Below are 14,170 nucleotides of genomic sequence, written 5' to 3'. Positions count from 1 at the left end.
TTCAGGGGGGGTCCCATTTCGGGCCTCCGAATCAGTGAAAATCCTGTTTTTGAGGGGGCAGGTTTGTCCTAGTATAAAAATAAACACATTAAACATATTAAAAATTTTTCTGCATAGTGTTTTTCTACTATAAATACCCTTTCAGTTGATATGCAAGGATTCGGCATTAAGGCATCTGACTGTGTGGGGCCTGGTACTAGTTTTGGCCAAATTTTAAAGAGAAAATTACCACCAAAAATTGCCAAAGTTTAGCAGTTGATAATTTTTTACTGCCAACTTAGCTAAAACGGATTCTTCTGTCAGGAGTTGCTCCAATGTAAGTACAACCAAAATCAACTGTGAAAAAATTGGCTCGCTAAATTTAAGGGGCTTTAGCAAAGCATTTTAGAGTCACACCCTCACAAAATTTACATATTACCAAAAGCAACAATTCAACAATCATGGTAGCTTTATTTATATTTTAACATTTCAGTTTGCTTTGTTAATGCTTACTTTACTTACAAAGTCTGTGATAAGCAATAACTGTGTGATTAAAAGCTACCTGTGACCCTTAAATTGCCTTAGAACTGGCAAATAGTACTCACAAAATCAGCGTTTGTTCTACTTGAACGGTGGAATATTTGTGCAAAGTAACTAATGGGAACTCAAATAACTAAATAGGCAGCATGGTAGTTATACTGACATTTCTTCCAAGCATAACCTTGCTTGCTTACCTTTATATCACTTTATATTAGCCATGTTTACAGTGGTAAGGCTCCTTGGCTTCGGGAGAAATGTCTCCAAGGTACTCTTTTATGTCAAGAAATAGCCATATTCCTGATAATTGACAGCACTTTACGGACAATTCATAATGCCCGATGAACAGTTCTTGTTGTATTTGTTTACAGACAAGTCCACAGTCTGATATATGTACGGAGAATGCTTTCTCAAGCCACTGAGTTGTTTAGGCAGCTCTTTTCTTTATCGAAGATTTCGATATTCAGCTCATGATTGTGTGTAAGTAATATTATGCACATTTTGTGTAAAAAGGCAGAGATATTCTCTTTGTCGGTACCTGCGTCCTTATAGCCATAGCCAATATTTCTACGTCCACATTTTATATTGCTACTGTACAGTAAATGAAATTTCACTGTTTGTTCCGCCATCTTGGATGTAGGCAAAGAAGGACTAGGTCGGTAGTGGTTCCCAGTCTTCCTATCAACTGCTCCTTTGTTTAGAAGCACCTGTCGATGTCGGAAACATAAATCTTGTAGGAAGGAAAGGAAAGAAATGGCGTTTTGTTCTTTCGGGGGGCCGGGGGAAGACAATCTATGTGGTGCTATAGAATGGGCAAAACAAGAAAGTTCCATGGTACCATTGCTTAGCTGTAATGTGGATATGAGCTCGTGGCTCAAGGATAAATACAAAGGTTCAGGGGCTTCAGGGAGCAGGGGACGTCCTGCTGACAAGGGTTCGGGAAGTGGCGGTAAGAAATGCAAGATAATTTGTTATACCCTCGTTTATTTAACCCTTCATATATTCATATATAAGAAATGTTAATGTACTTTTAATGTATGTTCGATTGGACAACTTTCTGCAGTTGGCATGCAGTCACGCGTCATTCGCGTGACCAAATGGTTACAATCACAAATCTTGCCAACTCGGTTTTCTCGCCGCGAAAGTTACATTGCAAAAGCGCGTCACTTTAGAATGAAAAGCGATGGTTACAGGTAGAAGGTTTGTGTATTAATACATAAATAAACTGTGTATAAATGTTTCCATGCTGATGTAGTTTTCTCTAAGAGGCTTTTTTTTTTGGCGGGGGGGGGGGGGGGGGAGTAGTGTTATTCACACGGAACTGATCAGGGAGGCCGAGTTGTTTGCATGTGTTGAATCAATCTTTTTCCCTTTAGGCAATGAGGTTTGTGAATGGGAACTAATATTGAACCGTGCAGGGATAGCGTGTGATAATGTAAACGCAACGGGACTTTCTATCTGCCCCAAACATCGTTATAAACCTACAACGCTGTATAAAGCAAAGGTAAGAAGAGTTAACCACAACCGCTTTTGAATTTTTTAAAAGTGATAACTGTCTGATAACCGTTAATTTTTGTACTGTTGTTTTCATAGGACAAGTGCTGTCATCCATTTCAAGTAAATAGTAAAGGCCCTTCAAGTATAAAGACACGTGTCAGCAAAATGCTGAAACGCCCTCGAAGGGTGAACAAAACCATGGCCAACACAATCTATAAGAAGACAGGGATTGTTGTTGCTATAGGCACAGGTATCCCAGAAATCTCCTGCTGTAAAATCTGAGTTATTTTAACCCTGGACTTGTAAACAGATTTTTTTTTTTTTTTTTTTTGGGGGGGGGGGGGGGGTGGTTATATCCAGGGCGGTAGGCGGTATAAACACCCGTTTCGAAACTAGAAACTAACGTGCAACAGTATCAGTACACAAATAAAGCCGTTGACGATGGATAAAGTTCAAACCTGAGATGCTCGGTCGTTTCTGCTTTATTCAGGTGTTTCTTTAGAAATGAGTATTGCATTGCAACACTGGGCTGCCCCATAAACGTGCAGTTCTTAATATGCATGTGATACCCTGACACATGAAACAAAATAAAATAATTTTAACGCCATGATTACCAATTGTCTTAGAATGGCGCGCCCGAAAGGAGGGAACTTTGCCGGCCTTTCCGGCTGCTTTAAAGAACTGAAAGGAACGATTACTAACAGTCTAACCTTGTTGGGATATCTTTTACCCTTAATTGGCAGCCTCCTGTAGTTAGCAGGTCGGGTTTGTGCTTTACCTTTCCCTCGAAGAGACACATAACACATATGCAATCTGGAGACCAAAAGTCAAAACGGTTTCTCTCCCGTCTATTATATTAGTGTCTTGTCGAGATTAGACCCTGTGTTAGCTAAGTGTGTGGGTGACCTTTGTATATGTGCAGTTCTAATTTATTCTCTTCCTACATTGCAGCTATTTGCTCTACGTGTCGACAACTAGTCGGTGAGACACCGGCCACCCCAGCACTAAAACTTGGAGAAGATATACAAATGGCAGTGCCAACTACATCAAAATCCATACCCAGACAGTTCCGACAGCGTAGGCAAAATAGTGAGCATTATCGTGTGTCATTTGGTTCAATGTTTTCTGCTTGCAGTAGCTCGTCCCAGGAGGAACGAAGCAGCATCTACTTGCCTGATGGTGAACAAGAAAGGAAACACTTAGAAGCTCTGAATAGCGCCCTGAGTCTTATATCGGAGGGGAAATTCGAACCTTTGCCGCATTACGTAGATGTTCAATGGAATGCACTTTCAGACAAAACCAGAAATGATTACAGTGCAAAAGCTGAACAAGCTGTATCACTTGTTTTGGGCACTATTGTTCCTCTGCAGGAAGAAAGTTTGGGGCAAGCTTTTATTCAGTGTCACCATGCAATAAACAGCTCTAAGAATGCTCAGCCGCCAGATGTTGGTCTAGATGCGATTTTGCTCGCTTATAAGGAATGTCAAAACAAGTCCACCAAGATGCAAATATTATCACTCATAAGCAACAAATACAGTCAGTCCCAAATACAAGAATTCCTCCCTGGAATCTCCTTACTGCAGATAAAGAAGGCAAGAAAGCACGCCCAGGAGCAGGGGCCAGGGGAACCGTTGCCAAATGAGCAAACTTTTCGATGCAGACTAGATATGAAAAAGGTGAAGGATTTCGTTGACTTTATTTCGCGATCTACCTTTTTACAAGATGTTGCATTTGGCACAAAAACACTGAAGCTCAATTCTGGGGAATCCATTCCGATTCCAGCTCTTATCCGAACTATGACCACGACCAAGATTATATACTTGTATCAGGAGGAATGCAGGCGAGAGAATATGGAGCAAAGCAAAGCAAAGCAAAACAAAATCCATAGCTCATAATGGTGATCTTACGAGCACATATGCCTGTTTGGAGCCAGCATGCATTTTGACGTTCAGCACACTGGAAGAGGCTGATGAACATATGGATGCTGGACGTCATGTCATGCTTCCCGAAAAGGAAAATGTATACGACACAATCCAAAGACAGTGGGCAGCAACAACTACTTCAATCAAGGGGAAGAGTGAGAAGATTGGGGCCTGTCGATACATTGACCATGACACTACAGTTCAAGAGAAGGCTGGTCAGGGATGGGCTCTTAAGAAGCAGAAGGCTACCGTTCGAATTTCACCAGCAGTCAAGCAATACCTCACCCTGGTTTTCAACGAAGGTGCCAAGGAAGGACAGTCAAAAGCAAACCCTGCTGACGTTGCAGAAGATGTGAAAATGAAGTTCGCGAGAACCGAGTGGCTGGAGGCAAAAACTATCAAAGGATACTTCTCTCGACTGGCTGCATTGCAAAAAGGCCAAGAAATGAACGAGGAAGAGACAGGCTGTCAAGATGTGGTGGTCGAAAAAGAAGAATTCCTTAAAAATTTGATACATGAAGCCCATGACCAAATTGGTCTTCAGCATCCTCTAATATATGAGGGCATCAATCTCTGTGAACTTTTTGTTGACAACAAACTCGATCGTGCGAAAGTTAAATTTATCTACTTTGAAATGCATGTGTGATGTATTTGGCGTGGAGGCTGAGGGTCCAGCTACCCGTAAAGCATCATTTATCAGTCCTATTTTTGACCTAGTAAGATCTTGCCGGTGCCAATGATGGACCTTTGAATTCAGTTGTTTAGTTGTCAGGTAAAGATGCAAAAACCAGAGCTGGAATTTAGACTACGAGCAGGCCCTGTAATGGTGCACATTGATATCAAAAATCTTAGTTCAGGAGGCTCATAACGAACATATTATAATCCCGGGTTAATCTAGGACCGATTTTTGTTTTGACAATGGTTTATCTACCCATGCTGCATGCTCTCACTAATGTTACCATTGTATTATTAAGTTAGCTATTAATTGTTTTTCATTACATTCTATTTGTAAATGGCTGTTGAGATCGTTTAGCCTAATAGGATTATTGGCATGCAACTACTTCCTCGTACTCTGACATAGCTATTCTTAGGTTTGTTTCTGGCAGATTGAATAAATAAGTTTATTATATGGCTGGCTCCGCGAGCGGGCAAGATGAGTCAAATCCTGCGCTGTGATTGGCTACCCGAGCGGGCAAGATGGAGCTATCTTGCCCGCTCGGGATTACCTGTTGCCTGTCCGCTTGGCATCGAAAGTTTAATCCCAACAACAATGCGGGTTTTCTTCGATTTTCCCGTTGTTTTGGGGGAAAACGCTCACTAAAAAGTTCGGTAAACTCTCAACATTTACCTAAAGGAAAGGAAAGAGACTGGAATCGTCCTGGTGTAGTGAAAACTTTGTTTCAGCTACAATGAATGTGAGTTGAATCGGTGAGTTGCTCTGCGTGTAGTATTTTGGATAGAATTGATTTTGAAAAACTTATTGTCTCAAGTCGAGTGCCAAATTGATAAGTTCTCTAGGTTTGCAATGACTGTATTTAAATCATAGCGTAGTGGAAGTGGCGGTTAGTGTTTAGAGCAGTTCAGAAAAGTCTTTTTTTTAAGTTCGCCGAAGAAGCTCACGTTTTTAATTTAGCCGCGTCTTGCTTGTTGTAAACAACAAAATCTTGTCAAACTTTCGCCCAGTTTTCTGATTTACCCGCTCTCTTTTTCGGCTTATGTTTGAATATAATCTCAAAATCTATTGTTTCATTCAAGAATTAATGAATGGAAGCCGAAAAATGTGTAAACATTTTTATTATTTACGCCTCCGCGCGATCAGCTGAAAATGGCGAGTTTGCCGGATTTTATTCAAATCTTCCCGCTCTTGCGAAAATCTAAATTTTTCGTTCTCAATAATTGTATACTCCCTTTAATTGCTTTGCCATTGCAAAGTTAGAGCCCTAAGATAATTTAGGATTCCTTGTTTTCCACGATTACATGCTAATCCAAAAATGCACTGAAAATAAATCTTGTACCGGCCAACTATGAAGAATTTCTTTCCGAGTAGAGCAGTTTCTTGTCCTGTTTTGTTTTGTTGTTATAGTTTTAATTTGATGGTAAAGCCATATAATAAATCCTTTATTGACCAAGCTTGTTCGGTAAAGATGGCCAGATATTGGCCTCGTTCTTTTTTTGCGTTTTTATGGACCTCGACTTCATCTCGGCCCATAAAAACGCAAAAAAAGAACTTGGCCAATATCCAGCCATCTTGACCTCACGCTTGGTCAATAACGCATATGATCAACGCATATATGTCGGTGCCATTTGTGGGGTGAGCACTTTCAAAAAGACTGGTACTGAGGTTACCCTCGACCCAGTACCGCCACGCCACGGTCCAAAATGGCGGTGCCCAAAGTATGGCAAGGATGTAAGCATGTGATGCCTGGACTCATCTTCTATGCATTGCAATCCAGTAAAATGATGTGTGTTTTATCCCTGGAGAAAATATGCCTATCATATGCACCTCCTACGCCAAATGTTTATAATGATTCACCTCCAACGAGTACTCCTGACTAAATTCGATAAGAAGCTGCGGTGCTTCGAAACAACTAAGACTTACATGTAAGTAGCTTCTAAATTGCATCAGACTATTGTTAAATATCTAATTGTCCAAAAAACTGAGTTAACCTGACTATCAGCCAAAGTGGTTTAGGCCCAGGATGATTCATTTTCCATGATTTTTAGGAATGGATCCGGAGCTGTATATTTGCATTTACTTTGGACTAATTTTCCTCCTTGCTAAGGACCTTCGAATAAGCTTTAACACAATTAATTAAAGGTAAGCAAGCAAGGTTATGCTTGGGAGAAATGTCAGTATAACTATCATGCCGCTTATTTAGTTATTTGAGTTCCAATTAGTTGTTTTGTACGAATATTCCCGTTTAAGTGGAACAAACGTTGATTTTGTGAGTACTATTTGCCAGTTCTAAGGCAATTTAAGGGTCACAGGTAGTTTTTAATCACACACTTATTGCTTATCACAGACTTTGTGAGTAAAGTAAGCATTAACAAAGCAAACTGAAATGTTAAAATATAAATAAAGCTACCATGATTGTTAAATTGTTGCTTTTGGTAATATGTAAATTTTGTGAGGGTGTGACTCTAAAATGCTTTGCTAAAGCCCCTTAAATTTAGCGAGCCAATTTTTTCACAGTTGATTTTGGTTGTACTTACATTGGAGCAACTCCTGACAGAAGAATCCGTTTTAGCTAAGTTGGCAGTAAAAAATTATCAACTGCTAAACTTTGGCAATTTTTGGTGGTAATTTTCTCTTTAAAATTTGGCCAAAACTAGTATCAGGCCCCACACAGTCAGATGCCTTAATGCTGAATCCTTACATACGACCTGAAAGGGTATTTATAGTAGAAAAACACTATGCAGAAAAATATTCAGTATGTTTAATGTGTTTATTTTTGTACCAGTACAAACATACCCCCTCAAAAACAGGATTTTCACTGATTCGGAGGCCCGAAATGGGACCCCCCCTGAAACTTTTAAACCAAAGGTCGGAAAACAAAACCCAAATGGCGTTTGGAATATCTCACCAAGGCCAACTTCTGCAGCAAGTTTCATCAAATTCGGTTGACCCCTACTTCCAACATCTGGACCACTTTCTCAGTCAGGGACACTTAAGGGTTTTATGTCGACCTAATAATCACTTATAAATAAACAGTACTATTTACAAGGCTAAAAAGTTAAAAAGATGAAGTTAAAAAGCTACCCTAAGGATGACTTGATTAGTCAAAAACGTTTGGTTTATGACTTGCTTGGTCGAAAACGTTTGGTTTTTTATTAATATCTTAACTTTTTAGCCTTATAAATAGTATCGTAAATCTCAAGCGAATATTATGGACACTTATAAATAACTTTTATTAATAGTTCATTTTCTCATTTTTGATACTCCATAGATGGTGCAGGGTTCTCAATGTTTGGTTATTAAACACAAATATGTCATACTTTCTTATAAATGAAATAATAACTTCCTACATGAAAGCAGTCAAGCAGCCATTGCTTTTGCTAAAAAACCTAATATGTCCTCTTGTAACAAGTGAGTTGGAGCAACTCTTACTAGCAGTATTATACCTGTAAGTGATATTAAATCCACACTTTGCACCATATGCTTTCTCCTCTTTTCCTGCAAGGACAATGAATGCTGACCCTGATTTCGCTCTCAGCTGAAGAAGTGGTTTAGCTTCTGCTTCTGGACCAGTTGAAATGACGTCACTGAAATAACATCCCCTATTCAGTATTACGGTAGTATAAATGTACTAGCATTCTATCACAAATGCTGTTCTCTAATTGGCTACACTACTCGCTATCTATTCTGCTGTAGATAGTTAGTAGAGTGAGTAGCCTAACAGTATGTGGTTGTCGGTTGTGTTTTCAAAGCGTCTGTGAAGAGGATTTTAAACAACTAATAGATTTACACTAAAATAATTAGATTATTCGCTCTTGATTTCTATCGCGTGACAGTTGATTCGGGCTTCACCCTCATCAACTATCCCCTATCACGCAATAGAAATTTTGAGCTCCTAATCTAATAAAATTATAATTTTTAAATATAACCCATTCATGCCAGTGCCACCCTGAGCCACCCATGATTTTGCACACCTGTACATTCAGTCCCAACCTCCCTCTTGAAGGATTTTTTGCCTTTTATTGTTCTAATTGAATGGTTTTTGGCAAGACTTGATGTCCAAGTGGCTTCTTTGCCTTGAAATAGAAATGGCTTCAGATAAGCTCTATTTTGGCTCAGAGACTGGTTATCATGAAGGAAACTTAGCTGTATATTTGTTTTTGGGCAAAATGCTACATAGTAAACAAGAAGTACTGTTAGTACAAGTACGAAGTGACCTACACAAAAGAGATACCGACACTTGATGGTTCTCTTTGTTCACAATCATAAATGCTTTGCTTGACTTGGTTTAGTCATGAGTGTATGTTGTAGGTTAAAACGAATCCCAGGTTAAAATGGTTTCAACCTAGGTTGATTTGTATTTTCCTTTGTTAAGGTTGGGTAATTTACATCTGAAACAAAGGAAAACACAAATCAACCTAGGTTGAAATCATTTTAACCTGGGATTCATTTTAACCTACAACATGTACACAAAAGAAATCAGTTAAGCAACAAAAAAAGACTAACTCAGCTACATGTATTTCTTACCAGTTGCCATTTTATGTATTATAGGCAAACCGGAAGAGCTGTTATACACGTACTAGAATTCTGTGACACAAAAACTAGAGCAGTTTAAACTTTTGACTACATCAACTGTGTTGACAACACGATCATAACATGAATTTTGAAAACAACATCATTGACAGAGCAAGAAATTATCATTTGATATAAAAAGACTATTTCTGGAAGCATGATAAATTCCCAAAGAGATCCCAACTCAGGGAATGACCATGTAGACAATTTCCTGACACTTATGCGAGTTCCCTTTGCTACTTTGCCGTTTGCTCACATGCCTAGAAATTTGCATAATTTTTGACTTTTCATAATTCATTGTTATGCTTGTCTGATGACGACCTAAGCTCTTAGGTTGAAACATCTTTCATTGTTAATTTTTTTACAAAACGTTTGCTTTTAACATTTTTTTTTCAGCCACTGTCAAACCATTTTACATCACTTTATTTCAGCTATTTCTTACAGTATTTTCCTGTAAAATTTTCAGTTTCCCTTGAACACTTGCAGGAAATGAATTTTTTTTCCTGGAAGGATAAATATTAACACTGGATGATATTTTGGTGCAAAAACATGCCTTGATGAGGACCTTGGATACCTTGAAATGCTGACATACTAGCCTTATCTTTTAGGGTCTCTCTGCCTGTGTAAAGTGAAAATTTCCTTATGAACAAAAATTAGTGTTAGACTGGATGGTCAAATTCATGCATTTATTGAATTACATTCGTTACAATAATATTATTATGTATAAGTTTTGCTACTCAGTACATGTACATCTAAATTGCACAGCTGCTTCAACTGGATGACAAAATCCTACCTGATAACTGCAAGAAGTGGCGAGCGGATAGAATTTCCATCATATATGTTCAGTCTTCTATTACCACAGGTACCAGAAAATTCATTTATATTCAGTACCACAGATCTGTTATTTCTATGCCTGAAAAACAAAGTAAATAGTCTGAAAAACAATTCAGAATTTTGTTGTGGTCTTTTCCAAAATATCTGGATGCAGGTATACTGCAAAGCATCATCCCCATTAAACGAAGTTGATTCAGTTTATTTCTTTTTACTTTAAATTATGATTATCATCGTCACAATCATAATAATGTTGTACTCACCCATCTATCTCAATAAGCCATGCACATTTGGATGGTAAAGAGTTTTGTTTTCCTTCAATTATCTCTTGCTTACTACATGTATCTGTGTCTTTCACGTTAGGAGTGCATCTAGAACAAGATGAAAGCAGAAAAATTATCGCTGTCTGTCACGCTTTAAATCTGTCACCTATTCATTCCAATCAAACCTTTCTTTAAATGTAAAATAATATTATAATAATTTTATTGAAGGACTGAGAGCATAACCAACCCAAATGACATTACAGATCACTGTTTGTTGTTTTAGCTTAGATTCACCGGAGTTTTTGCACGTGTCCTTGAATTCCTTCAGGAAATGTCACCCCAATGCTTTATCTGCTGCTTTGCAATTCATTTTGTGATAAAAAAAAACATCTTGCCCAAAATGATAGGGTTTTTTTATTGCCAACAAAGTGCAAAGCAGTGGATAAAACATTGAAGCAACATTTCCTGAAGGAATATAAGGCCACATGTGTAAAAACTTGAGTGAATCTGAGCTAAAACAATAAAAGGGATCTGAGAAATCATTTGGGTCAGTTAATAACATACATGTACAGTACTATGTTTTTAAATTTCTATTGTACTATTGAAACTTACTGTATGTCCCTTTAGGGATTTTCAATTCATTAATGAAGATGTACATGTACACTGTAGAAGGTACCCTTTAGCCTTGGATTGAGGAATGAGTTGAATTATTACAGAGGGCAAATGAAATATATTAGACTAAGCAGCAAGTCTGAGGAAGACAACGTGCCCAGACAGGAAACAAAAATCCACCACAATGTGCAATGATAGTTTACCTCATTGGACATGTTACTAAAATGCAATATTTTATAAGGGCCCACTGCGGCCTAAACGGTAAGAAGTTATTGTTTTATATGGCTGCAGGAGATTTTGATTGGACCAAAATAAAGTGGATACAGTATCTTGTGGTTTAAATTTTTTTATTTAAAATTTTTCAAACCAGTTTAATTTTCATTTTTCTTTGTGCAGTATTCATTACCACAATCTGAGACAAAGGCAAGTAAATATCAAACTAGTTTAAAAAATTTAAACCAAAATTTTTTTGAACAACAACAGATATACAGATATACAGTCTAATAACAAGGTGGCTGCCATTCCACTGCAGTTTGTTTTGCCTCTAGTTAGGCAAAAGATTGGAGTTGAATGATAATTATCAGTTAAGAGGATTTCTTCATCTATAAATATTTGAAGCATAGTGCTTATTGAAATCAACCAAGACATTGCTAATTTTGGAGTACTAGCTTCATGAAATTTAACCACGCGTTTGCACTCAATCAGAGCATAATGTTATATTTACAAGTGCATTAATGGACTTATGGACCACTCTTTGAATTTACTAACAAACAGTGACATTCATAATTATAATACAAGGAACAAAGACATGCTCAGACTACCCTGTGTTACCAGAAATTGGGGGAAGCAGAGAGTTTGCCATCACTCTCTAAAAGACTGGAATGAATTAGAGAGAGAGACCAGAAATGCACCGAATATTGCTACTTTTAAGCGAAACATGTTTGGCAGGTTTTTTAATTAACCCTATCGGTAAGAATTTTTGTAGTTTTAGCTTTTTTGCTTTTATTATTTTTTATTTTTTATCAATTTGAAGTTTTTAACCCCATCGATGATATCTTTGTAGTTTTAGCTTCTAGTTTGAATTGCTGTTTTTATCACTTTGTAATTTTGTCTTATATATTGTATTTTTTAACCTGTTATATTTTTAATCTTTATAGGACCTTTCTGAAAACCACAATTAGTGAACGAAAGCTTCCTAATAAAAGATTATTATTATTGTTAGATTACACCATTAAATACCATGAAAGAGACTGCATAAGGACCACTGCAGGTTACATAGATAACTTTAAGCCACAAGTTTTCTCTTTTACTTCAAAAAAGAATTATTTTTACTTGTAATATGAGAATTGAGTTTTTATTTATTGCAAACAATGATATTAAAATTAATTACATGACGTACAAAATGAGATTATTATAATTTACTTGAGAATTTTTCTCCAAGTGTGAAACATAAAGTAGAGCTCTTATAACTCCTCACCAAGTGAACGGCCAAAGTATTTGGTTCACGACATTATATCAAGATGATTAAACTTATCACTTTGAAAACCCAAATGACATTTGAATCAATGGAGACCTATAGAAAACAACTCTGCAATTTTGTTTAAAACTAATTAATCATTCAACAATCAATACAAAGGCTATCATCGTTTACTCTGTCACTTTTTGAACACAGAAGCACTACCTCAAGCACTTTGAGAACTTGTGTGCTTTATAGTGCCTCAGGACTTCGGAGCTCTGACGCAGTCTGGACCAAAAAGTGGCAAAACACTAATGAAATAACACTTTCAACTTGGAATCTTTGAAAGTCAAAAGCTAAATGACTGCATAAAGAGCTAAAGGAAAATAAAGAACAAAGGAAAAGAAAAAGACCATATAAAACAACCTAAACGAGATCATTGTTTTTTGTCCACAAGTGTCTAAACCAATCGGAAATGAATAAAGTGCCTTTTTTTTCTAAATCGCACGTTTTATAACTTTAGTGATAATTGATAATCCCAAGTTCAATTCGCATCTGGTAGCATGTCTTTTTAGAAACAGCTGTCAGACAATGCAGATAATTCACATAACCAGGTTTCTCAAAGTTTCGTGCATGGCCTTTTCATACACTGTAGCTGTTTAAAAAATATTGTTCCACTCTGATCAAAATATTAAATTGAATTTTAAATGAATAAAACTCTTACACAAAACCAGGACTACTCAAACCATTTTATAAAGCGAGACTTTAATGCCACAATGCTTATCGCATCGCTAAAAATCTCTAGATATTTTAAGCTTAATTATAAGCTTAAGTTTATATTCACGCTCGCCATGCGTTTGACACTCAAAAATGATCCACTCAATCGGTACCAACAGATCGAATGTGCAAGCGATGTAGCACTCTTTGATACCCCAATATGCTGAAGATCTCAGCACAGTTTATTATGATAAACAGATGATACAAATAAGCCTTACCTCGACTATTATTTAAGCGTAGTTTTATACGTTTTCATCTCACCTTTCTCGACAAAACTGGCAAAGATCGCCCCACCAATTCGCGTTACACACGCAGAAAGATCCACTGTTACAAATACCACCGATACAGTCAAGGTTCTTTGTGCATTTACCAGATTCACATGATATAAAATGCGGGATAAGTACGATGGCAGAACAAAACCACCAACAATTCATTCTCTTCCTCAAACCATGGTGCCGAAGTGTTGTGATGTTTGTGGATGATTTCTCTCTGGCGAAGCCGAGGGAGACTGGACCTTAGGGCCGTTTTGTATTGATCTATACAAAGACTAAGGAAAAGAGAGCCATACCAACGGTGAGAGACGCAAAAAGCAAAAAAAATGATGCTTGAACGGCATTCGAACGCATGACCTCTGCGATAGCAGTGCAGTTCACGAAGCATCTAATAGACCTAATATTCTATCTAGAGATACCAACTGAGCTGAGCTGAGTATGTATTTCTGAGTATTGTCGCAGTGAACGTTCGTTCTATGGATCTATATCTATCAACTCACTTGTATCACCCTCAGACGTCGTAAATCATAAATTCATTATCTTTGTTGATGAACTCGTCATTGAAACGAAACGACAGTGCTGTGAGGTGAAAATCAAGAGCCTGTCAAATGCTTCGAAGGGCAATGTTAAAACATGCCCCACTAGCCCCCCTCTCCCCCCCCCCCCCCCCCAATGGGATGGGTACTGCTGTCCGATCAGCCTTGCATTTGGTTTTACGTTTTATTCAATATTGCTTATCCTGATCTACTCGAAGATCCGGCTCCACTTTGCTGCTG

At 37.7% G+C, this 14,170-nt stretch overlaps 1 protein-coding gene across 1 annotated transcript in view; it reads right to left on the bottom strand.

The window, feature by feature from the left end:
- Window positions 1-13,605, bottom strand: part of LOC146472485 (attractin-like protein 1) — a 42,672-nt gene extending 29,067 nt beyond the window's left edge. Inside the window, exons 1-4 of the mRNA XM_085119248.1 lie at window positions 13,384-13,605; window positions 10,278-10,385; window positions 9,977-10,096; window positions 8,058-8,198 (exon numbers count right to left, since the gene is read on the bottom strand). Of these exons, the coding sequence (XP_084975374.1) occupies window positions 8,058-8,198; window positions 9,977-10,096; window positions 10,278-10,385; window positions 13,384-13,556 (542 nt within the window). The 5' untranslated portion in view covers window positions 13,557-13,605. The remainder of the gene's footprint in view (window positions 1-8,057; window positions 8,199-9,976; window positions 10,097-10,277; window positions 10,386-13,383) is intronic.
- Between the last annotated feature and the right edge of the window lie 565 nt (window positions 13,606-14,170).

This window comes from Pavona decussata, unplaced genomic scaffold (genome assembly GCF_977016875.1).
Source record: "Pavona decussata unplaced genomic scaffold, jaPavDecu1.1 SCAFFOLD_98, whole genome shotgun sequence".
NCBI lineage: Eukaryota > Metazoa > Cnidaria > Anthozoa > Scleractinia > Agariciidae > Pavona > Pavona decussata.
The sequence above is the reverse complement of the archived record's forward strand: the minus strand, read 5'-3'. Positions and strand labels throughout refer to the sequence as shown.